Raw genomic sequence first — 24,310 nt, 5'->3', positions numbered from 1 at the left:
ACATGTAACCCTGCAGGTCATCCCTGGAATTCTGATGCATAGAATAAAATATCTAAATCTAAACTGTCACAGGGGGTAAAATACAATAAAAACATGCTTTATCTGCAGCATTGCTCATTAAAATGGTACATTACTGATTTATTAAAACTAAATACGATAGGTACACTTAATGACATTATATAAGCCGTTAGGTATTATGGTCGGCAAGTACTTTTACTTTTAATACTTAAGTAGTTTTAAAAGCTTGTACTTTCTTACTTTTACTTAAGTAAAATAATAATGTGGTACTTTGACTTTTACTTGAGTAAATTTTTGTCTGTGTATTTGTACTTTTACTTAAGTACATTGTATGAGTACTTTCTCCACCACTGGTTACCTGTATAAATGAACTTTGTTTGGCATTGTTTCAGTTCCACACGTGGTGTATTTAGCTGAGGCCTAATGTTGACTGTAGCAGGCTACCTAGACTCCTCTGTTCAACGGGGGACAGAAGCCATAGCGATAGCAATTTAGACTAAATTTAACGAATATAGGAAAGGCATGCAACTTCAAAACCACAAACCATTAACATGTGCTATTCTTTAAAACTGGAACAATTTATTAGCAGGTTTAATTTTGCCTGCACTTGGTTGTGTACATTATTTTAAGTGTATTTGACAAGTTTACCAAAATATAAAAAATGTCATTCAAACTGCATTTGCCTTGTTTTACTTTTTACTTGTACTTTTCATTACCTTACTTGAGTACATCCATTTTTACAGTAATTTCCATACTTAAGTACAAGACGTTTCAGATACTTTAAGACTTTAACTCAAGTAACATTTCAGTCAGTGACTTGGACTTTTACCAAAGTCATATTTTGGAGAGGTACTTATACTTTTACTTGACTCTGAGATTTCAGTACTTTATACAACACTAGTGAGGGCCACATAACTTTTCCCTTCTCTGATGGGGGGCCGGGGTCAGTTTGTAACAGAAAAAGGTACTAATTAAGAAAAACAATTTAATATGCTTCTAAATTAAACCTTAGCTCTAAAAATGTGCCATTACTGTATAATAGGCCCCTGTGGTTTTTATTCATTATTACTGATTTGTGTTTAAAATCACAATGTCTTGCTTGTGCCGATTTGATATTAATGTATTAAAAGAAAACACATGACATGAGCTAGTTCACAGATTTTTGGTGGCCATTCTTGCCCAAACTAAAGATTAACAGCAGTTTTGTGTATATTTGTATAGAGGAAATAACTTTTGTAATTACTTGTTTTAGAAAAAAAAATCTAATACAAATCCATCATGGCTCAAAGTAAAGTGAGTGTAAAGGATTTGTAAAATCATTTTTATTCGACATTTTATCGACTTTGTTAGGAACTTTCTTCTGTCTGAATAGAAGTTGATTGGATCATGGAAATAACTGTTTGAAATGCATCACTTTGTGTAAAAAGTGATGCATAAGAGTTTGAGTTTTGTAAGATATTCGGTGACATAACACTTAATAAACGTGAACATGCGGCAGGTAGTTTTTTTGTTTTTTTTTAACCTTTGTCGAACAGCAGAGGGCGCTGCTGCATTCATATTTACTCAATGGGTGTAATTCATATTCCTTTATCTAATCAGGTAAACCCCGTTGAGATCTAGATCTCATTTTCAAGAGGGACCTGAGCAAAAAATTTGCAATACATAGCAACCTGGTTACAAGATAAAAACAATTAATACATATGCGCAAGTATAAAACAATAAAAACAATGACACTGTTTCATAGAATCTTGTTGCCTCTCTATAATTTTTTTTTTAATGTCTCTTCTCTACCGGAAAACAAGCCATTTAAAGGTGGGATGTTCTCACAATCTGTGGAAAATAAAAATGAATAAAAACCATAAAATCCTGGGAGTTTGTCTTTGAATGTGAAGATTCGACATGAAGATGACAGAAAAAGAGCTACAGAAAATAAAACAATTGGAATCTGTATTGCTTTAAATGAACCCTTAGCTTTTTCTTTACCTTGAATATGTTTATCTGTATTTGTTTTTTCTTGAGGCAGAACAAATGAGGCATAACTCTGTCGTTATACAGTGTGTCTGCGAATAAAGTTAAAAAAAAAAAACAACATCCGCCCCCCTCTCCCTCCCCTTCACCCAACAGACTTCTTGTGGCTTTGACGAGAAATTCATTTGCAGTCTTCAATCTCAAACAAAACTCAACGATGGCCGGACGAAATGTATTGCTGGAGAACGTGGAAAGTTTGGAGAAGAGCTGCTGGAAGCTTACAGGAGAGAACAAGAAGCTTCAGAAAACTGTTGAAGATCTGAGGCTGAAGATTGAGAGACTGACTGCCAGGAAAAAAGATAACAACTGGCAGGTAGAGAATGAAAGGCTGGTAAACAAAAATGATTATTTTAAAAAACAATTCAGCACTTTGAATAGTGAATTGGACGAGGCTAAAGCGACAGTTGAACAACTGCAATCAGAAAACAAAGCCTTGTCAACCCATAATAGGAAGGTAAAATGGGGAACAATGGTCGATAAAAATTTTTTTAACAATTCAATGAAAGAGAAATCGCAACAGTTGTACTGGATTGGCAAGGTGAACAAAGAGCTCACTCAAGAAATTGCTGGACTTAAATTAAAGATGGACAAACTTAAAGCCAGGGAAGAAAATTCAAAGGCTGACAAAGAAAAGATGGACAAAACAGAGACTCAGACCCCGGAAGAAGAAACTAAAGAAGAGAAATCAAATATATTTCAGACAATTGGGAGAACTTTCATCAAAATGTATCAATCAGGGACTTTGAGGTATTGGGTGCCACCCTGGATATTTTAATTTCGAAATAAGATTAAATAACGACCACAAAAGCAGGGCTAGACTCAGATGAAGCTTGAGAGCAGAGGCAGAAATCTGCGGCTTCCAGAGGGAGGAACGGACATCAGAAGACCGTGACCACCGCAGGCTTCTAGGAGTCTCACAGATCCTTTCCAGGACTGTGTCTCCGACCCGCCTGCTGGAAACTATCCGTCGGACAGTCGAACCTCGGATTCAGGAAGAGCAGTGTGGTTTTCGTCCTGGTCGTGGAACACTGGACCAGCTCTACACCCTGCAGGGTCCTGGAGGGTGCACGGGAGTTCGCCCAACTAGTCTACATGTGTTTTGTGGACTTGGAGAAGGTGTTCGACCGTGTCCCTCGGGGAGCCCTGTGGGGGGTTCTCCGGGAGTATGGGGTACCGGGCCCTTTGATACGGGCTGTCAGGTCCCTGTATGACCGGTGTCAGAGTCTGGTCCGCATTGCCGGCAGTAAGTCGGGCTCGTTTCCGGTGAGAGTTTTGAATTAAATAAAACATTTCAAAGGTATAATAATTTCTCTCATTTTGCCTAATTACATGTAACCCTGCAGGTCATCCCTGGAATTCTGATGCATAGAATAAAATATCTAAATCTAAACTGTCACAGGGGGTAAACACAATAAAAACATGCTTTATCTGCAGCATTGCTCATTAAAATGGTACATTACTGATTTATTAAAACTAAATACGATAGGTACACTTAATGACATTATATAAGCCGTTAGGTATTATGGTCGGCAAGTACTTTTACTTTTAATACTTAAGTAGTTTTAAAAGCTTGTACTTTCTTACTTTTACTTAAGTAAAATAATAATGTGGTACTTTGACTTTTACTTGAGTAAATTTTTGTCTGTGTATTTGTACTTTTACTTAAGTACATTGTATGAGTACTTTCTCCACCACCGGTTACCTGTATAAATGAACTTTGTTTGGCATTGTTTCAGTTCCACACGTGGTGTATTTAGCTGAGGCCTAATGTTGACTGTAGCAGGCTACCTAGACTCCTCTGTTCAACGGGGGACAGAAGCCATAGCGATAGCAATTTAGACTAAATTTAACGAATATAGGAAAGGCATGCAAGTTCAAAACCACAAACCATTAACATGTGCTATTCTTTAAAACTGGAACAATTTATTAGCAGGTTTAATTTTGCCTGCACTTGGTTGGGTACATTATTTTAAGTGTATTTGACAAGTTTACCAAAATATAAAAAAATGTCATTCAAACTGCATTTGCCTTGTTTTACTTTTTACTTGTACTTTTCATTACCTTACTTGAGTACATCCATTTTTACAGTAATTTCCATACTTAAGTACAAGAAGTTTCAGATACTTTAAGACTTTAACTCAAGTAACATTTCAGTCAGTGACTTGGACTTTTACCAAAGTCATATTTTGGAGAGGTACTTATACTTTTACTTGACTCTGAGATTTCAGTACTTTATACAACACTGGTGAGGGCCACATAACTTTTCCCTTCTCTGATGGGGGGCCGGGGTCAGTTTGTAACAGAAAAAGGTACTAATTAAGAAAAACAATTTAATATGCTTCTAAATTAAACCTTAGCTCTAAAAATGTGCCATTACTGTATAATAGGCCCCTGTGGTTTTTATTCATTATTACTGATTTGTGTTTAAAATCACAATGTCTTGCTTGTGCCGATTTGATATTAATGTATTAAAAGAAAATACATTACATGAGCTAGTTCACAGATTTTTGGTGGCCATTCTTGCCCAAACTAAAGATTAACAGCAGTTTTGTGTATATTTGTATAGAGGAAATAACTTTTGTAATTACTTGTTTTAGAAAAAAAAATCTAATACAAATCCATCATGGCTCAAAGTAAAGTGAGTGTAAAGGATTTGTAAAATCATTTTTATTCGACATTTTATCGACTTTGTTAGGAACTTTCTTCTGTCTGAATAGAAGTTGATTGGATCATGGAAATAACTGTTTGAAATGCATCACTTTGTGTAAAAAGTGATGCATAAGAGTTTGAGTTTTGTAAGATATTCGGTGACATAACACTTAATAAACGTGAACATGCGGCAGGTAGTTTTTTTTTTTTTTTTTACCTTTGTCGAACAGCAGAGGGCGCTGCTGCATTCATATTTACTCAATGGGTGTAATTCATATTCCTTTATCTAATCAGGTAAACCCCGTTGAGATCTAGATCTCATTTTCAAGAGGGACCTGAGCAAAAAATTTGCAATACATAGCAACCTGGTTACAAGATAAAAACAATTAATACATATGCACAAGTATAAAACAATAAAAACAATGACACTGTTTCATAGAATCTTGTTGCCTATCTTTAATTTTTTTTTAATGTCTCTTCTCTACCGGAAAACAAGCCATTTAAAGGTGGGATGTTCTCACAATCTGTGGAAAATAAAAATAAATAAAAACCAGAAAATCCTGGGAGTTTGTCTTTGAATGTGAAGATTCGACATGAAGATGACAGAAAAAGAGCTACAGAAAATAAAACAATTGGAATCTGTATTGCTTTAAATGAACCCTTAGCTTTTTCTTTACCTTGAATATGTTTATCTGTATTTGTTTTTTTTTTAGGCAGAACAAATGAGGCATAACTCTGTCGTTATACAGTGTGTCTGCGAATAAAGTTTAAAAAAAAAAAACATCCGCCCCCTCTCCCTCCCCCTCACCCAACAGACTTCTTGTGGCTTTGACGAGAAATTCATTTGCAGTCTTCAATCTCAAACAAAACTCAACGATGGCCGGACGAAATGTATTGCTGGAGAACGTGGAAAGTTTGGAGAAGAGCTGCTGGAAGCTTACAGGAGAGAACAAGAAGCTTCAGAAAACTGTTGAAGATCTGAGGCTGAAGATTGAGAGACTGACTGCCAGGAAAAAAGATAACAACTGGCAGGTAGAGAATGAAAGGCTGGTAAACAAAAATGATTATTTTAAACAACAATTCAGCACTTTGAATAGTGAATTGGACGAGGCTAAAGCGACAGTTGAACAACTGCAATCAGAAAACAAAGCCTTGTCAACCCATAATAGGAAGGTAAAATGGGGAACAATGGTCGATAAAAATTTTTTTAACAATTCAATGAAAGAGAAATCGCAACAGTTGTACTGGATTGGCAAGGTGAACAAAGAGCTCACTCAAGAAATTGCTGGACTTAAATTAAAGATGGACAGACTTAAAGCCAGGGAAGAAAATTCAAAGGCTGACAAAGAAAAGATGGACAAAACAGAGACTCAGACCCCGGAAGAAGAAACTAAAGAAGAGAAATCAAATATATTTCAGACAATTGGGAGAACTTTCATCAAAATGTATCAATCAGGGACTTTGAGGTATTGGGTGCCACCCTGGATATTTTAATTTCGAAATAAGATTAAATAACGACCACAAAAGCAGGGCTAGACTCAGATGAAGCTTGAGAGCAGAGGCAGAAATCTGCGGCTTCCAGAGGGAGGAACGGACATCAGAAGACCGTGACCACCGCAGGCTTCTAGGAGTCTCACAGATCCTTTCCAGGACTGTGTCTCCGACCCGCCTGCTGGAAACTATCCGTCGGACAGTCGAACCTCGGATTCAGGAAGAGCAGTGTGGTTTTCGTCCTGGTCGTGGAACACTGGACCAGCTCTACACCCTGCAGGGTCCTGGAGGGTGCACGGGAGTTCGCCCAACTAGTCTACATGTGTTTTGTGGACTTGGAGAAGGTGTTCGACCGTGTCCCTCGGGGAGCCCTGTGGGGGGTTCTCCGGGAGTATGGGGTACCGGGCCCTTTGATACGGGCTGTCAGGTCCCTGTATGACCGGTGTCAGAGTCTGGTCCGCATTGCCGGCAGTAAGTCGGGCTCGATCCGGTAAGAGTTGGACTCCGCCAGGGCTGAGCTTTGTCACCGATTCTGTTCATCACTTTCATGGACAGAATTTCTAGGCGCAGCCAAGGTGTTGAGGGGATCCGTTTTGGTGGCCTTAGGATCTCATCTCTGCTTTTTGCAGACGATGTGGTCCTTTTGGCTTCATCAGGCCGTGATCTGCAGCTCTCGCTGGAGCGGTTCGCAGCCGAGTGTGAAGCGGCCGGGATGAGGATCAGTGCCTCCAAATCCGAGGCCATTTTTTTGAGCCGGAAAAGGGTAGAGTGCCTTCTCCGGGTCAGGGGGGGTGTCCTGCCCCAAGTGGAGGAGTTCAAGTATCTCGGGATCTTGTTCACGAATGGGGGAAGAAGGGAGCGGGAGGTCGACAGGCGGATTGGCGCAGCGTCTGCTGTCAAGCGGGCGCTGTACCGGTCCGTCGTGGTGAAGAGAGAGCTGAGCCAAAAAGCGAAGCTCTCGATTTACCGGTCGATCTACGTTCCCACCCTCATCTATGATCATGAGCTTTGGGTCGTGACCGAAAGAACGAGATCGCGGATACAAGCGGCCGAAATGGGTTTCTCTCCGTAGGGTGTCTGGGCTCTCCCTTAGAGATAGGGTGAGAAGCTCAGTCATCCGGGAGGGACTCAGAGTAGAGCCGCTGCTCCTTCACATCCAGAGGAGCCAGTTTAGGCTCGGGCATCTGGTCAGGATGCCTCCTGGACGCCTTCCTGGTGAGGTGCTCCCGGCACGTCCCACCGGGAGGAGGCCCCGGGGAAGACCCAGGACACGCTGGAGGGACTATGTCTCTCAGCTGGCCTGGGAACGCCTCGGGATTCCCCCGGAAGAGCTAGAAGAAGTGGCCGGGGAGAGGGAAGTCTGGGCCTCCCTCCTGAAGCTGGTACCCCCGCGACCCGACCTCGGATAAGTGGAAGAAGATTGATGGATGGATAAATTGCTCCTTCGAAGCCGGAGTCCGACCCGCCTGCTGGAAACCAACGGCTGACGGGACGTCCGTGAAGGGGGGACAAGTGAGTAGCGTTTAAATTAAAAAGTGAGCGAACGATTGAGGGTCTTTGGGGTGTAAAACCCCATGAATCCTAGGCACTGATAGGTAACAGAAGGACGGCGGAGTCCGCGTTAACTGAAAAACCCATAATACCAAGTGTGTGTGTGAGTGTGAGAATACTTGGAGGAATTTAAATACCACTAGGTATTTGTCCTAGTGGACAAACGGCAGGAGTGCAAACGGTGAACCTCTGGTGGATGCATGTAGGTAAGAATTTCCCACCTGAAAAGGTTGGAGAGGGTATTACCACAACAGGGGATTGATCACTACGGTGGCCGACAGGTGCAAATGCGCAGCAAAAGAGAAAACATGCAAACAAAAAAGAAGACACCCCCGAATGAAATGCAGCAAATAAAAAGAGAGACGCAAACACCCCCGAATGAAATGCAGCAAATAAAAAGAGAGACGCAAACACCCCCGAATGAAATGCAGCAAACAAAAAGAGAGACGCAAACACCCCCGAATGAAATGCAGCAAACAAAAAGTGTTGAAAACGGAAGTGCTCCAGACCACTAGGGGGAGTCAAAGAAAATAGTATTCATTTCTATGGGACCAGATGCAAGATTCTTCTTCTTCTTGGTATTTATTGGCGGTTGGCAACAAACTTACAGTAGCATTACCGCCACTTACCAGTATGGAGTGTGGTTCGAGATGGTCTATAAACTTTCACTTTCTACCTTTTCCCTCCATTAACTCCTGATTAAATATACCCTCACACATACACACCTGCTTATATTATCCAACTTGCTTATAACTTTATATACCCCTCTTTGATATTCTTTACACATTCACACCCAACTTGCTCTACTCATATCCTATGAAATAGCTTTGTTTTTTTAAGATACCGAATAATTATTTGAATATGTCTACTCCCGAAATCTCTCCTCAAAAATTCTATTAAATTAAACCTTTCTTTAATACCTACACACTCTCTCAGCATGCATCTTCTCTCTTCTTCATACTTACAACACTCTAAAATAACATGCTCTATTGTTTCAGACTTCTCACAATAATCACACTTTCCAGATGCAAGATTCAGAGAGATACCTTTACTTTCTTTCAAATTTCTTTCTCTGAATCTTGCATCTGGTCCCATAGAAATGAATACTATTTTCTTTGACTCCCCCTAGTGGTCTGGAGCACTTCCGTTTTCAACACTTTTTGTTTGCTGCATTTCATTCGGGGGTGTTTGCGTCTCTCTTTTTGTTTGCTGCATTTCATTCGGGGGTGTTTGCATCTCTCTTTATTTGCTGCATTTCATTCGGGGGTGTCTTCTTTTTTGTTTGCATGTTTTCTCTTTTGCTGCGCATTTGCACCTGTCGGCCACCGTAGATCACCGTCCTGCTAAGAATTTATCCAGTCTTTTAGAGTCCACCCTATGTGTTTTTAAGACTGGAACGAAATTGACTAATTTGCTCAAAATGGGAAAAGGGAATAGCAAATTAACACCAAAAGATAAACTCCAGTGTAAGGACTGGAAGTTTATGGAAAGATAAAACCCTAACTCAGTAAAGAATTTAAATAAATTGATAGAAAAATATAACTTTCAGGGCCAATTAAACACTCAAAAAAACTGACTGAGTTATAGGATGAAGTATGACAGAAAACAAAAATCAAATCAAAAAAATATGAGTAGTGAAGGAATGGGTGAGTTAGAAAAGTGGATGGAGGAGCTAGAAAGAGAGAAGAAGGCAATCAGAAAAGTTAGGATAAAACAGGAGAGCAAGAAGAGTGAAGCAGATCAGGCAGCAGAGCAGGGAGGAGCTCAGGTAGGAGTTATAAGAAAAAAGCAACGTCAAATTTATTTATATAGCACTTTAAAAACAGGCATAAAACTGCACCAAAGTGCTGCACAAGAATGACAATAACACAAATGAATAAAAACAGAGTATCAAAACACTAGTTCAATTAAATGCCAAGGAATAAAAATGAGTTTTAAGAAGCGATTTAAAATGATCCAGGCTGTGGGCAGATCTAATTTGGAAAAGTAGATTGTTCCATAGAAGAGGAGCAACAACAGAAAAAGCCCCATCTCCTTTCCTCTTAAGCAACCAAATACAGAAAGAAAATAAAAAGAAGATTTTGAAGATACAGAGTATAGATAAATAAATAAATGATTTAGTAAACAAAATGAAAAATAATGAATTATCTAAAAGCTGGAAAGAAAAGTAGGTGAGAGGAAGTTCATGCAAGGAGGGAGTGAGGATTGTTTTGTGGTCTGTCTGACAGTAGAGAAGTCATGATCATCGCATAAGGCAAGATTTTGATGTAGTTTTAGTTTTCTAAATTCAGAGAACAGTTTTCTCTTTAGAGTGGCTTGTTTAAGTAAGCAAATGATTTATGAGGAATGAAATAATATGGGACGTTTTAAACGTTTCACAACTGCAAAGAAAATAATAATTTGGTGTTGTGATGCCTTGAGTGGACATCCAGAGAGGTTGACCAGCAAGTGTTAAGGTGCCAACCTGAACATTATCCAGCTGAATACCTCAATTTAGGCTTTGATGAGAGGGAGGGGGGGGGGGGGGGGTGTTATCTTTACTTTTCCTACACACACTCGCACACATAATGCAACGTGATTGGATTTGGGGAGAAGGGCGTGATTAATTTGCCATACAGAGGAACCTGGAATGGAGTAGTGGAACGGAGTGGCAATGTAATCACAATGCACTGTAAGCTATGTAATGTGTTTTGAGGCAGTTGACCAAAATCCCCGACGATTTTTAGGTCTGAAAAGTAGGACATGTCCGGGAAAAAGAGGACATCTGGTCACCCTACCATCGAGGTAACGTCTTATGAAATGGTTATAATCCTCCTGTTTCAGTAACTATAGCTTGGTCACTAGGCACTACTGTATTGTGAAATCTTGACCATAAATGAACTTTGTTTGGCATTGTTTCAGTTCCATACGTGGTGTATTTAGCTGAGGCCTAATGTTGACTGTAGCAGGCTACCTAGACTCCTCTGTTCAAGGGGGACAGAAGCCATAGCGATAGCAATTTAGACTAAATTTAACGAATATAGGAAAGGCATGCAAGTTCAAAACCAGGTTTACAGAGATGCCAATAAGCTGCATTTCCCTCCCAATTCTTTTTTTCTTTTGCATAATGACCAGTTGTGTGCACCACCTACTGACTGTAGCATTGACTGATTCACTGATTTGTGAAGTAGAGTAATCGTAACAGCTCTTTTTCTTCATGTTGGCCGCATTTTCTGTACTATTTATTTTTCTCATTTTCAGCACTGACCTTACTTGAAGGGAAAACTTAAGGCTTACAAAAACTTTGTATTTTCTGTCCTGGAGGGTTTACTAAGAAGCTGGTTCAGTTGTAAAGCAGGTTAAGTTAACCTTGTGCTATAGGTAAAGCACCTAATTTTCTTAACTAAATGATGCCTGCAGGTATATCTATTAGCAGGTTTAATTTTGCCTGCACTTGGTTGGGTACATTATTTTAAGTGTATTTGACAAGTTTACCAAAATATAAAAAATGTCATTCAAACTGCATTTGCCTTGTTTTACTTTTTACTTGTACTTTTCATTACCTTACTTGAGTACATCCATTTTTACAGTAATTTCCATACTTAAGTACAAGAAGTTTCAGATACTTTAAGACTTTAACTCAAGTAACATTTCAGTCAGTGACTTGGACTTTTACCAAAGTCATATTTTGGAGAGGTACTTATACTTTTACTTGACTCTGAGATTTCAGTACTTTATACAACACTATATATATATATATATATATATATATATATATATATATATATATATATATATATATATATATATATATATATATATATATATATATATATATATATATATAACTCTGAACTTCTAAAAATTCCAAACACTTATCAAGACATGTATATAAATAATATATTCCACTTTATATATATTATCTATATATATATAATGATTAATAATATTTACAAAGGAGCGATTCTACACTAGATCTGAAAGTGATGTGCTAAATCGGGTATTTTCAATCCATGTGAGCGGATCTGGCAACCCATCAGTTTCCTTTTGCCGACCTCTCTCTGCACCGCGTGTGGAGGAAGCAGTCTGCGGAGAAGCTAAACTTCATAGCTCTCCTTACCGGGGAGCGTCTTACAGACATACAGGACTAATTTTTTTAAAAAAATGTTAGTGCTATTCGAGACCGCTGCTGGCTACGCCATCTTTAAAGTAAGTGTAGAACTTTTTTTTTTTTTTAAAGCATAATTCAGATTTAGACACTTTTTGCATGCGAAGTTAGCCCCGATTAGCATCGTAACTCAGAAACTAACTGGTTGGGATTTACATTTTGCGGTAACACGTGACAAAATGCAGTTAAAGTAGTAAATTTTCTGGTTGTGTTAGAGGATGCTTCATTGTATTTTTACGTTACGTGATCATGTTTGTCTAAGTCGCATGCTAACACAGAGCTAGCATTGCTACGGGCCTGTAACCACGTGTGGACATGGAGCCTCGTCTGCCTGTTTATTTCAATGGCTCAACATGAGGGGACAATTTTAAAGCTTTATTGACCAGAACAAAGCAATTTGCTTTTTGTTGTGATAGAAATACAGAGTCAAGAAGCGCATATCGCCCTTTTGATCATTGCTTTATGTATTGGGGGTCTTAAATCAAAAGTTATTAAGCTCTTAGAAAAGGTTTCCTGTAATTTTTAAGCTGCATTAAAAATGGTCCAAACTCAGTTCAAGTAAATATGCTTCAAATATGCTCCAAATAAATAAATAACATGTACACTTTATAATTCAAATGTTATTTGTAGTAGGACTTTCTCGATACAACTTTTTCACTTCCGATGCAATAACGATATTGGCCAATATCAATATTGACATTTTATTACTTATTTTGCAATGTGGAATGTTTTAAAAAAAAAAAGTCTTAATCAAATGATCTTACACTAGGTCTGAGAAAATGACCCATTTATTATTAACCAATGTGCAGGATATGAGTGCTGCTGGATAGAAATGCTGCAGCTGACTAAATGCTGATGTGTCTGGTTACCATGTGTCTTTCAGGTCCTCGATGAATCCAAGCTGCAGGAGGTGGACAGTCTGTACAAGGAGTTTGAAACTCCTGAGAAAGCCAACAAAATGTAAAGTTCAGATATTGTACATCCAGTAATCCCATTTAAACCAGTCAGTGGGTGGCCAATCTAACAAAACCTGACATCATTTTTTTTTTTTCCATTTTCTTCCTCCAGACTGAAACTGAAGCACTTTGAGAAGTTCCAAGACACAACAGAGGCCTTAGCAGGTACTGCCTTGTTCTCCTTTATGCTTTTTAACATGCAGTCTGGTCTGTGATGTATGTCTGTGGCTGATGGAAACATGAGGTACCCCACAAAATTGTCACTACCGCTGAGACCATATCATCCACAGTGGCTCAGATTTTGTGATGGAACAACATAAAATTCAAAGTTTCCGAATTTTTACGCAATTAAAGTTAGGAGTGACTACTTTTTTGGGTAACATAAAAATGTAGGCCGATACGATATGCGATATTATTACAGTTGTAACCAATAAAGTTTTATTTTTGCTTCTTTTGCTCGTGCGTGTAGTAACTGTTCTTCTCACCTTTGCTGCTAAGCTGCCACCGCCCTTGTTGAGGGAAAACTCGGCAAGAGTCTGAAGAAGGCTCTGAAGAAAGTTGTTGCCAAGGAAGCTCATGAACAGCTCGCCATAAGCGATGCGAAACTGGGTGGAGTCATTAAAGTGAGTATGCAGCAATTTGTAACGGAAACGGTTCCACCAGGAGGCGGAGTAGGTCGTGTCTGATGGGCGCATGTTCCTCAGGAAAAGCTGGACCTGAGCTGCGTCCACAGCCCCGCCGTGGCCGAGCTCATGAGGTGCATCCGCAGCCAGATGGAGGCCCTCATCTCCGGACTTCCTCCCAGGGAGATCAGCGCCATGTCGCTGGGCCTGGCTCACAGGTGGGTAGCGAGCAGGAGGGAGTTGAGGGAGTTGGGGAAGCGGTGGCTGCTGCCAGTGATTACATTCTGCTGTCTGAAAATATCCGTGTGGATTTTCCTCAGCATTCGTCACTACCACTGAGGCTCTTTGGTCTTTAAAAAAAAAACCAAACAACTCAATTAACAGAAAACAGTTCATGTGAATTAACTAGATTTTATTGTGTCCCCCCCCTCCATCTGTTTTCAGTTTGTCCCGCTACAAGCTCAAGTTCAGCCCGGACAAAGTGGACACAATGATTGTGCAGGCCATCTGTAAGTGTGTGTTTTTTTTGGGTCTCTGTCTCTCTCTCTCTCTCTATATATATATATATATATATATATATATATATATATATATATATATGAATGAAACATTTCATATTTTACCATTTTATTGAGATTTTGTAATCAACCAAGTAGTGCATAATAGTAAAAATGGAAGAATATAAATAAGCCTGTCGCAATAAGCAATTAATTGCAAAACAAATAGCAACGAGCTCAATAATTTCCATTCTGATGAGTAATAGTTTTTGAAGGACACTTTTTAATTTTTTTACTGATTGTCTTCCAGTTGCAGCGTGGAGTGTTGGGTGCAAAATTAAAGTTAATGCATCCATGTCTGCATGTTTGCAGTTAACAAATAGTCAGCCCTCTGTTGCCAACTCGGCAACTTTCTTGCTACATTAGCAACATTTCAGATAAAAAAAAATAGTGCTGGCCAAAATCGGAGTCGGCAGGTCAGACTTTTTAAAGATTAGTAATTGGAGAAAAGAAAACTGCAAACGGTGTACTTTGCGGTATCATTGTCTTGAAAATGGTCTCAAGACAATATTATCGTTTATCGCAAAAATTTCTGGCACAATATATTGTCCAGCAAAATTCACAGTGACAGGCCGAGATATAAATGATGAAGACTTGAAGCAGGTTTGGAGGTTCAGACAAAGTTCAGACTTGAATCCAGTTAAGAAACTGCAATGCCACAATGTTGGTGCGTCACTTATTCCAAGAACTGCTTGGGTGGTGATAAGCATGAGCTAATTGACCTATTCTGTATGTGCAAAGCTTGTCAACATGTAGCTCAGAACTATATGTTGCTGTAGCTGTTTTACCTCTCATCAAGTATTGTGAGTGTGTAAGTGACGTGAGTTGTTGGGGTTTTTTTGTTGGTTTTTTTGTCGTCAGCTCTTCTGGATGACCTGGACAAGGAGCTGAACAACTACAACATGCGCTGCAGGGAGTGGTACGGCTGGCACTTCCCTGAGCTGGGGAAGGTCGTCACAGACAATCTGGCCTACTGCAAAACCGTCCGCAAAGTCGGTAAGCTTAATTCGGACTGGGGGAAAAAAACCCCCGAAAGATTGCTTTTCTCTTAGGAAATGAATGTTGATTTATTTATTTATTTATTTTTTTAACTCTTTGTCTTTGCAGGTGACCGCACCAACGTGGCCACCACTGATCTGTCGGAGTTCCTCCCGGAGGAGATCGAAGCCGAGGTCAAGCTAGCCGCGGAGATCTCCATGGGAACAGAAGTGTCGGAGCAGGACATCGGCAACATCCGGCACCTGTGCGATCAGGTACAGGTCGCTCGTAAAAGAGCTAGCGCGATCGAGAGCGGCTGTGATGATGACGCTGACAGTCGTCTTCATCCTGAAACGTTCGGTGTGGGTCAGTCACTACCTCCTCTGAACAGCCGCAGGTCAACATGGAGGCCTCCGGCCGGGCCGTGTGCGTGTGTTTCTGTGACACGGATCTGTTGTTTCCCCTCAGGTCATCGAGATCTCAGAGTACCGCGCTCAGCTCTATGACTACCTGAAGAACAGAATGATGGCTATCGCCCCGAATCTGACTGTCATGGTGGGCGAGCTGGTCGGCGCGCGCCTCATCTCTCACGCTGGTAACTGTAAAAGAAAAAAGAAATACCAGCAGTTCTCTTGTCACTTTCCACAACAAGTGTGCGCAAAACTTTATCGATATTTTGCCAATGGTAAAAAAGGAAGAACTTTTTTTTTCTTTTTGCAATTCTAGTTTTTCCATTAATTAATAAAAAAACATGGCATACCATTCTCCTCCTACCACTTCCTTTCTTCTTCATCTTTTCCACCAGTAGCAACATCCACTTGTCGATCACATGATTTGTCTGATATGTCCAGTGGAAACGCAACAATCCTCTAAAAAATTGTCATCGGTGTATTTGTCCTCTGATTTATTGCCCTTGCTTTTTCTGTCATAAGTTTATGAGTTCGTAGTAAATTTCTTCAGTAAAAACGGAGCAGAAAATACTGGTCTGGGAAAACGTGACATGAGCGACGCAACCGTGTATTTAAAGCCACAGCAGTGATGATGATGACAGCATGTCGTTTTGCTGAATGCATGTGATGGTTTTAAGTCACTACCTCATCTGAGCTGTCGTTAGGAGTCCCTGCAAACAGACTCAGACCAGAAACGTGTTCTTCGTCCTCTAATTTTGATTTATTTATGTTTTTCTTTGCGTTAAGGTTCCCTTCTGAACCTGGCGAAGCACCCGGCCTCCACAGTGCAGATCCTCGGAGCCGAGAAGGCTCTGTTCAGAGCGCTGAAGACCCGCAAAGACACTCCCAAGTACGGGCTCATCTATCACGCCTCTTTGGTGGGTCAGACTACGGCTAAGAACAAAGGAAAGGTGAGTTCAGGAAACCTGTCTCAATAAGCGATAAATCAGAAATGATTACCAAAATGAGCGTGATCATTTGCGCTAATTGTTGAAAAGCCGCCATTTTCAGAAGAACTGGAAACAATTGACACCCAGTACAAAGTAGATAGTTTGCACTACCTTCCCATTGTGTCTGCTTGCCCTGTCTAAGCTGAATGATTATTATTTTCAAATGCAATTTTTAGAGATTTCATCATCCATTTTAATTACTGTTCATTTTATTTAATTCAATTCAAATTTCAAAAATACTTTAACGATCCCAAAGGGAATAAAAAGAAAAAGAAATGTCTCCCAGCTGCATTTAAAATTTCTTCAGAAATGTGTTATTTTATTGTTTTTTTAAGCTTTGAGATGTACTTGCATTATTATGTCATTATCATAACTACATTAGTTGAAAAGGGTCTCAAAATGACAATATTATTGCTAAAACAAACGCTCTTATGTCCAGATTTCCCGAATGCTGGCGGCTAAAACGGCGCTGGCTATCCGATACGACGCCCTTGGCGAGGACACGAACGCAGAGATGGGAGCAGAGAACCGGGCCAAGCTGGAGGCCAGACTACGGCAGCTGGAGGACAGAGGAGTAAGAGTCCAAAGATCAATTCTGACCCGCTTTTTTTTTGTCCTCCTTTATTTGCCTTTAACTCCCGATTTCTTTCCCGCCACAGATCCGAAGAATCAGCGGAACAGGCAAAGCAATGGCGAAGGCAGACAAATACCAGCACAAGAGGTGAGGAGCAACACGTTCCTGATTTTTAGGATTTTTTTTTTTTTTCTAAGCGGGATTATTAAACGTGTTTTCGTCTCTTCCAACTCAGCGAGGTGAAAATCTACGATCCGTCCGGCGACTCGACGATTCCGTCCACCTCAAAAAAGAGGAAGTTCGAGGAGGTCGAGACGAGTGAACAGGACCCTGTGACTCCGGTGGCTAAGTCCAAAAAGCCCAAAAAGGAATCGGTAGCAGAAGGTGAGTGAATTTCAAAGGAAAAAAAACCTCTTCCAGATATGTTCAGGAATCCACGATGCTCAAAAACGTCCTCGTCTTGTTTACTAGAGCAAGAGGCCGAAATGGCAGCAGAGTCTCCTAAGAAAAAGAAGAAGAAGAAGGAAAAGAAGGCAGAGGAGGAACCTGAGGAACCTGAGGAACCAAAGGACGAAGAGGAGGAAATGCCAGTCAGTGAGGTAAACTTCACGTATTGTATCACTTTTTTTTTTAATAGTTTTAATTAATTCATTTTTTTAACTGCTCTTGTCTTTGCTGTCCAGCCAACAGAAAAGAAGAAAAGGAAGAAAAAAAAGAAGGTGAAGGAGGAAGAGGATGAGTGAAGAGTTGTCATAGTGTATATACTTTATTTTAGCTTTTCTTTCTTTATAAATTTATGTCACATGTTTTTATCTTCAAAACGGCACGGCAGTATTATGGTGCCTATTCCCTGGCATGAAAATTCATCAGATCTCATTTTATGGATGGGAGAGAGCGCCTCTCCAGTTATGAGTGAAATCTCACGTAGTTTCTAATGTTGTTGGGGTTTTTTTTATCAGTTTAATTTAGCTGTTTTCATGTCGAGATCGAATGTGAATGATGAGACAAATAAATGCAGATTTCTCATTTGAGTCGTGACCGTTTTCTGTTTCACAAAAATCTAAACTTGTGCCCTAATTAAACTTCTGTAATTTCTCTAAATTTCCCTGGAGCCATCGTTTCGATGTCCAAACTCCAGATTTCTACATCGAAAGTCTTGTAATTGTATGACTATAAATAATAAGTATTAACCAGCAGGAGGTCACAGGGTAGTTTTGATTTAGTGAGAGGTCAAAAGAGTTTACTGTATCCACATTCGAACTAGAATAAAGTTAAACAGATTGTAGGCAATGCTATTCAGAAAAACTACAATCAAACTTCCATTGTTCACTGTGTTCTATGACTATTTTTGTGTTTTTATAAAATAAAGCACATTAAACTGTCTTGTTGATGAAATGTGCTATGCAAATAGAACAAACATAATTGATAGATTGGATAAATTATTAAATCAATGTTAATTATTCGTCATTTTTTCCAAATGCTTGATGGCAGTGGTTACAGCCAATAGCAAGCAAATTATGAGCATGAGAGAGCATTTTGCTCACAGAGCTAGGTTGCTTTTTGTAGTTGTTTTTTTTGTCTTTCTAAATTAAATTTTCGTTTAAAAACAGCCTTTTTCTTTACTCAGGTTATCTTTTTTATGCTTTTAAATTAGCTTAATATGAAGCATTCAGATATGATACAAGTTAAAATATAATAAAGTGTTTTTATAATACATATTTTATTTGTTTAAATTTATTTATTTTAATTGGGCGGGTTGTGGTGGCGGATAGCGCGACCCACGTTTGGAGGCCTTGAGTCCTCGACGCGGCCGTCCCGGGTTCGATTCCCGGACCTGGCGACATTTGCCGCATGTCTTCCCCCCTTTCCTGTCAACCTACTTTCATATAAGGGACAAAAAAAGAATTTTTTAAAATGACTATTTAATTTGAAAAAGAAGAAACGTCGCAGTCACTTAGCTTCCATTAAAACTTTCGGAGTAAAAGTGTTGTAGATGGATGAGTGTTTGAAAATGCCACTCATAAAATGGCGCTGAAGTTGACGTAGAATTCATTCGCGCGTGCGCTTATGGGGTAGCGCTCAGCCACCAGTCATGATCAGCCGATCAACGAGTCGCCGAACTCGATCGGTTTTCGACTCGAAAGTCTTCCCACGCAGCACATGGCGACACTGCATGAGAATTTGACATGTGATGAAGTGGAGCGGAATAGTTTTATTACCGTTTGCTAATTTCTGGAATATATATATATAGAGAGAGATTTTGTTTTACAAAATGTCGCAGTTACAGGCGAGGTTCTTCACAGAAGACCAAAGGTGAGACTGTAAACAGAGAGACCCAGTAGCAGCGCTTTAAGCTAGCTGAGCAGCTAGTTCGTGATGCTGAACTCTAGCGGAGTCAAATTCATTTAATCTTTGCGTTTGAGTTCTGTTGTTAACTTACTGCTAAAGTGCAGGTAGTCCGTAATTTTAGCTTTTTAGTAAGCTACTTCTAATAAACGTAAAGTTAGGACTAGCTGCTGTCATTATTTATCTTTTAATTTGATAGCACTGAAACAGGCTGATAACTTTCTCTGTCTCTCTGTGTGTGTGTAGGTATATTGTAGATGACGTCCCATTCTCCATCCCAGCTGCCTCTGAAGTCCTGGATCTTAGCAACGTTATCAACAAGCTCCTGGAAGCAAAGCATGGTAAAATGACAGAAAACACAAACAATTCAAATTATGCTACCACGAGCATAGCTGTTTTTACATAACAAAACTGGCACATATCTTATAAAATAAAAAGTACTTGTTTTCCGTAATCGCATGAAACAGCAGCCATAGCCTCACAAAGATGAATGCTGTTCTAGAAAAATACTCTTGAACATAATGATGCCTTTGTGGAACAAATTACTATGAAACAATATTATCAATTTCCTTTATAGTAACCTTCCATACAAAGACATAAGGAAAAACTTTTGCAAACTATCTAATTACTTGTTGCAATATTGATGGCTTAAAAAACAAAAACACAAAAGCCAGCTATAAATTCAAGATATAACCGCAGTTCATTTGTTGCAGTATTTTGTGTTTTGTTCTTGCTCCAACAGCATCTCACAGCAGGGTGGAGTTTGACTTCCTGGTCAAGGGTCAGTTCCTGCGAACCCAGCTGGCCACTCACATGGAGACAGAGGGAATATCAACGGTAAGACCTGCCTGAACTTTCTTTAACTTTTAACTTGAACTGTTCTAAAACCGAGTAAAGCTGAGTGTTCCCGTCTGTGTTTCAGGAAGACGTAGTGGAGATAGAGTACGTGCAGCGGCTCACGGCGCCGGAGCCAGAGGAGTGCATCATGCACGACGACTGGATCAGCTCCGTGGAGGCGGACAGCGAGTGGTAAACATGTCCTGCTTCGATTTGGAAGACGTCACTTATTCGTCTTAATAAAGCTCCAGTTTTGTTAAAATTTCCTCTCCGCCCCCCCGTTTTTCCAGGATCCTAACAGGATCGTACGACAAGACAGCCAGGATATGGTCTTTAGAAGGGAAGGCGGTGACGACAGTGGCTGGACACTCTGACGTTGTGAAGGATGTTGCCTGGGTCAAAAGAGGTCAGCTTGCTTAGAACTTTACATCCCAGTTTGTTGGTGTTTGTTGTTTTTTTTTAGCTTAAAGTTTTGTTTTGCTGCATAGACGGCCTGACATCCCTGCTCCTGACTGCGTCTCTGGACCAGACCGTCCTGCTGTGGGAGTGGAACTCTGAGAGGAACCAGGCGAAAGCCAGACACTGTTGCCGGGGACACACAGGAAGCGTCGACGCCATTTCCACAGACCCCACAGGCTCTAAGGTCAATATTTAAAACTTTAGTGTTTTATTTTTGAATCGATAAGCTCCGATTAACAGGGTTTTCTCTGTTTCTTTCAGTTCTGCAGCGGCTCCTGGGACAGAATGTTGAAGATCTGGTCGGCGGTGCCCACAGAGGAGGCGGACGAGGTGGAGGAGCCCGCTGACCGACCCAGGAAGAAACAGAAGACCCAGCAGCTGGGCCTGACCAGGGTACGCACAGAACCCAACTTGGAACAGCTCAAAAACACCCCTCCAGCTTCTAACTCATGTTTTCCTTCTCCGACACAGACCCCCCTGATGACGTTGTCCGGACACAGCGAGGCGGTGTCCTCCGTCTTGTGGTGCGACAGCGAGGAAGTGTGCAGTGCATCCTGGGACCACACCATCCGATTGTGGGACGTGGAAGCCGGAGTCATGAAGACCACGCTGGTAAGAAGAGCAGCAGCTCAATGTTAAAGTTTTAGCCTTATATTCTTTAGTTAAGAATATATATATTTATATATTCACTTTAAAAAGTGACTATATTAGTATATATAAGTCGGTATTGATATATATTTAACCCTAATCTCTTTTTCTACACCTGCTGGTTACCATGGCGCCCCTTTGTGTTGCAGCTGCAAACCTTTGTGTTTTTTATTGGGATTTTGTGCAAGAGTTCAACACAAACACATGCATTATTTTTTGAATTATTTTCAAATAAAAATCCAAAAAGTGTGGCATGCAATTATTTTCAACCATTTCTACACAATTATTCCTGTATAAAATACGTTGCTACCAGTTGTAGTGTCCACCCAAGCAAACAATTTAAATTTTTTTTTTTTAACAATTTTAAATTTAAATGTTGTTAAATTTTAAAATGGTAAAGAAGAAATTTCGGATTTTTTTTTTCCAGCAAATGTTTCACTGAAAATTTAGTCGTGAGATTAAGTCTCAGAATATTTTGAGGGGAGAAAAGGTGGGGACTTTTCCAAGTTTGAAAAGTCAAAAATTTGCTAAAAGAAAACTGAGAAATTTTGATTAAAATCAGAAATTGTCTTGAAAAATTCAGGGAATTTCTTAGTTCGAAAATGAGTTTCTGAGATCAATCTCAATTTTCTTTTCTGACAAATTCTCAACACATTTCAAACTCAGAAGAAGTTTCATTTGAGAAAAAAACTAGGAAATTTCTGAATTTGACAAGTCGAAGAATTTGCTAGAAAACAATAAGTTTTGAGATTAAACTCTAGCAAATTTTTGACTTTTGAATCTCTCAAATTTCCTTGCCTGTTCTAGAAAATGTCCACTTTTTGGTGAAAACTTACACCTCCTCTTTTCTATCTTCAATGCCTCGAATTGTAAATTTTCCTTTTTGATGAGTGAAGAGTTTTGAATTGAATTGAATTAAATAGAAAAATCATTCAACCTCTGATTGGTAGATTCTTAATTAGATTTAGAAGTGGGCCAAAGCCTTAATTTTTTTTCTCTCCACAGCTTGTAGAAAAATGGACTTCTTGGCAATCTGGTGCTTTGAGTTGCTCCATAGCATAATATCCCAATAAAATATGTTGAAGATTACTATAATGCCAACCCATACTGAAATGACAAGAAGCACTTTTATGCCACATATCAATGTGTGGGAATGTTTTTGTAGATGCATCTGTTTAGTAGTAAATCTGTTTCTGTCATGTTTCCCACAATGCATTCTGTTTTGTTCCCCCCAAGTCGGGCAGTAAAGTGTTCAACTGCATCTCCTACTCCCCTCTGTGTCGACGGCTGGCCTCAGCCAGCACCGACAGACACATCAGACTGTGGGACCCTCGCACCACAGGTGCCAAACTGAGCTTAAATGATCAGAAAGAAAAGTTTTAAAAACACCCCTCCTCTTTTCTGCTTCCTAACGTCGTTTCTGCAACTTCTGCTCATCAGACGGAACCCTGGTGCTGTTGTCTCTGACGTCCCACACCGGCTGGGTCACCGCAGTCAAGTGGGCGCCTTCCCATGAGCATCAGCTCATCTCCGGTTCCCTAGACAACCTGGTCAAACTCTGGGACACCAGGAGGTATGTAGATATGAAGTAGACATTTTGTTGAAACTCTGAAAATCGTGACGAAATGAGATGTTTGGAACTCGGTTGTTCATAATCAAGTTGCTCCACCTTTGTCTCTTGGGCACAAAAATTGTATTTAAAAGAGTGGGAAATATTTTTAAAAAAAAAACCTATTAATGTCAATTTCTGCAATTAAAATCTTTCCTTCCCATTTATGCAAATGTGAAATAGAGATCAGATCTTTTTTTTTGAAGTTGTCAACAAATTGGTCGACTTAAAGAATGTGAATATATATATCACCTTGTAGAAAACAAAAGTTTTAAGCAATTGTTAATATTATATAAAGGGGTGGGGATATATTTATGTTAAAATCCAACCACATTGGTTGTCAGTTAAGAATTAAAGTGCATTTTTAATTAAAGTTGCACCTTTTACAAGAGATTAAACAAAACTAACATTCCAGAAACCCAAAAAAGAAGAAAATCAAAGAAATTAATGTTTTGTAGCTCGGTAATTATTCCCACTTATAATTTTTTTCTCACTTTGTTCGCAAAATCGACAGTATATGTGAGAGAATCCATCAAGGTTATCGCATTTGCATAGTAATCTGATTGTTACCATGGTTACCGCAGCTCTTGTTGCAATCATTAAAGTTTCAATTTGGATTTGGTTTCCTCAAATCCACATCGAGTCAGAATCACACCTAAAAGCTTAAATAAAAGCATTTATTCACCTACATCACTTAACTGATTCCATAGTAGATAAAGCAAGACGTTCTGTTCTGTTTGGAGCAGGCTTCCTGGCTTTGTCAGAATGACCTTTAGGGGTCATTTATCCACACTTTTTCGTCTGCGTCGTCTCAGTCTGTGAACCGTTTCGTTTCAGCTGCAAGGCTCCGTTGTACGATCTGGCAGCTCACGAGGACAAAGTGTTTTGTGTGGACTGGACAGACAGCGGGGTGAGGCAAACCATCAGGATTTCTCACCAGCTCTCCTTTTAACCGGTCGCAAAACGTCATTTTCAGCGCCTGAATCGTTGTTGTGCTTTTGTTTTTCAGCTGATGTTGAGCGGCGGCTCAGATAACAAGCTCTACACCTACAGATACTCAGCCGCTCAGACAGATGCAGGAGCGTAGGCAGACGCCGGCCATCTTGTTTTCGGATCCTGGTTGTTTTAAGCAGATTTTTTTTTTATTTAAATGTCTCCCTCTGACCCAAGTAGAGTATAAACTAATGTTCCTTCTTCAAATGTGTCGACTTTAATTCAAGTGCTTTGGTGGAAATGTTTAGTTTACAAAAGACAAATAAACCTAATGTTATGTACAAGTGTTGTCTACATGTAAAGAAGGTATTTGTAATTAAAAACTTTTTTTTACCGATGAAGCCTTCGAAAATGTTGCATGCGTTGGTATTTAATCCCCTTAGCAATTAATAATGCAATTACAAGTTCAAACATCTGCTTTTTACATCTAGAATTTTTCCGTTTTGA

General features: G+C 39.7%; 2 protein-coding genes and 2 non-coding genes across 4 annotated transcripts; all 4 read left to right on the top strand.

Annotated features, from left to right (window-relative positions):
* Positions 1–11,774: 11,774 nt before the first annotated feature.
* On the top strand, positions 11,775–18,002 carry nop58 (NOP58 ribonucleoprotein). Its single transcript, XM_005808058.3, has 15 exons — positions 11,775–11,925; positions 12,768–12,844; positions 12,953–13,005; positions 13,339–13,463; positions 13,545–13,681; positions 13,908–13,972; positions 14,882–15,016; positions 15,128–15,273; positions 15,467–15,593; positions 16,195–16,358; positions 16,837–16,971; positions 17,057–17,118; positions 17,207–17,355; positions 17,443–17,570; positions 17,655–18,002. The coding sequence occupies exons 1-15, from the start codon at positions 11,881–11,883 to the stop codon at positions 17,712–17,714; spliced, it is 1,608 nt and encodes a 535-aa protein (XP_005808115.1). The 5' UTR covers positions 11,775–11,880; the 3' UTR covers positions 17,715–18,002.
* On the top strand, positions 15,312–15,392 carry LOC111607698. The gene has a single exon (XR_002752431.1). It is a non-coding gene; the product is annotated as a small nucleolar RNA SNORD11B (small nucleolar RNA).
* On the top strand, positions 16,026–16,108 carry LOC111607697. The gene has a single exon (XR_002752430.1). It is a non-coding gene; the product is annotated as a small nucleolar RNA SNORD11B (small nucleolar RNA).
* A 1,099-nt stretch (positions 18,003–19,101) lies between the features above and the next one.
* Positions 19,102–24,200, top strand: wdr12 (WD repeat domain 12). Its single transcript, XM_005808057.3, has 12 exons — positions 19,102–19,284; positions 19,564–19,658; positions 20,060–20,154; positions 20,240–20,346; positions 20,445–20,560; positions 20,643–20,797; positions 20,875–21,006; positions 21,085–21,225; positions 22,498–22,603; positions 22,702–22,834; positions 23,708–23,780; positions 23,880–24,200. Exons 1-12 carry the CDS (start codon positions 19,244–19,246, stop codon positions 23,955–23,957), a joined length of 1,272 nt encoding a protein of 423 aa, XP_005808114.1. The 5' UTR covers positions 19,102–19,243; the 3' UTR covers positions 23,958–24,200.
* The last annotated feature ends 110 nt before the right edge of the window (positions 24,201–24,310 follow it).

This window comes from Xiphophorus maculatus, chromosome 24 (genome assembly GCF_002775205.1).
Source record: "Xiphophorus maculatus strain JP 163 A chromosome 24, X_maculatus-5.0-male, whole genome shotgun sequence".
NCBI classification, from domain to species: Eukaryota; Metazoa; Chordata; class Actinopteri; order Cyprinodontiformes; family Poeciliidae; genus Xiphophorus; species Xiphophorus maculatus.
The sequence above is the reverse complement of the archived record's forward strand: the minus strand, read 5'-3'. Positions and strand labels throughout refer to the sequence as shown.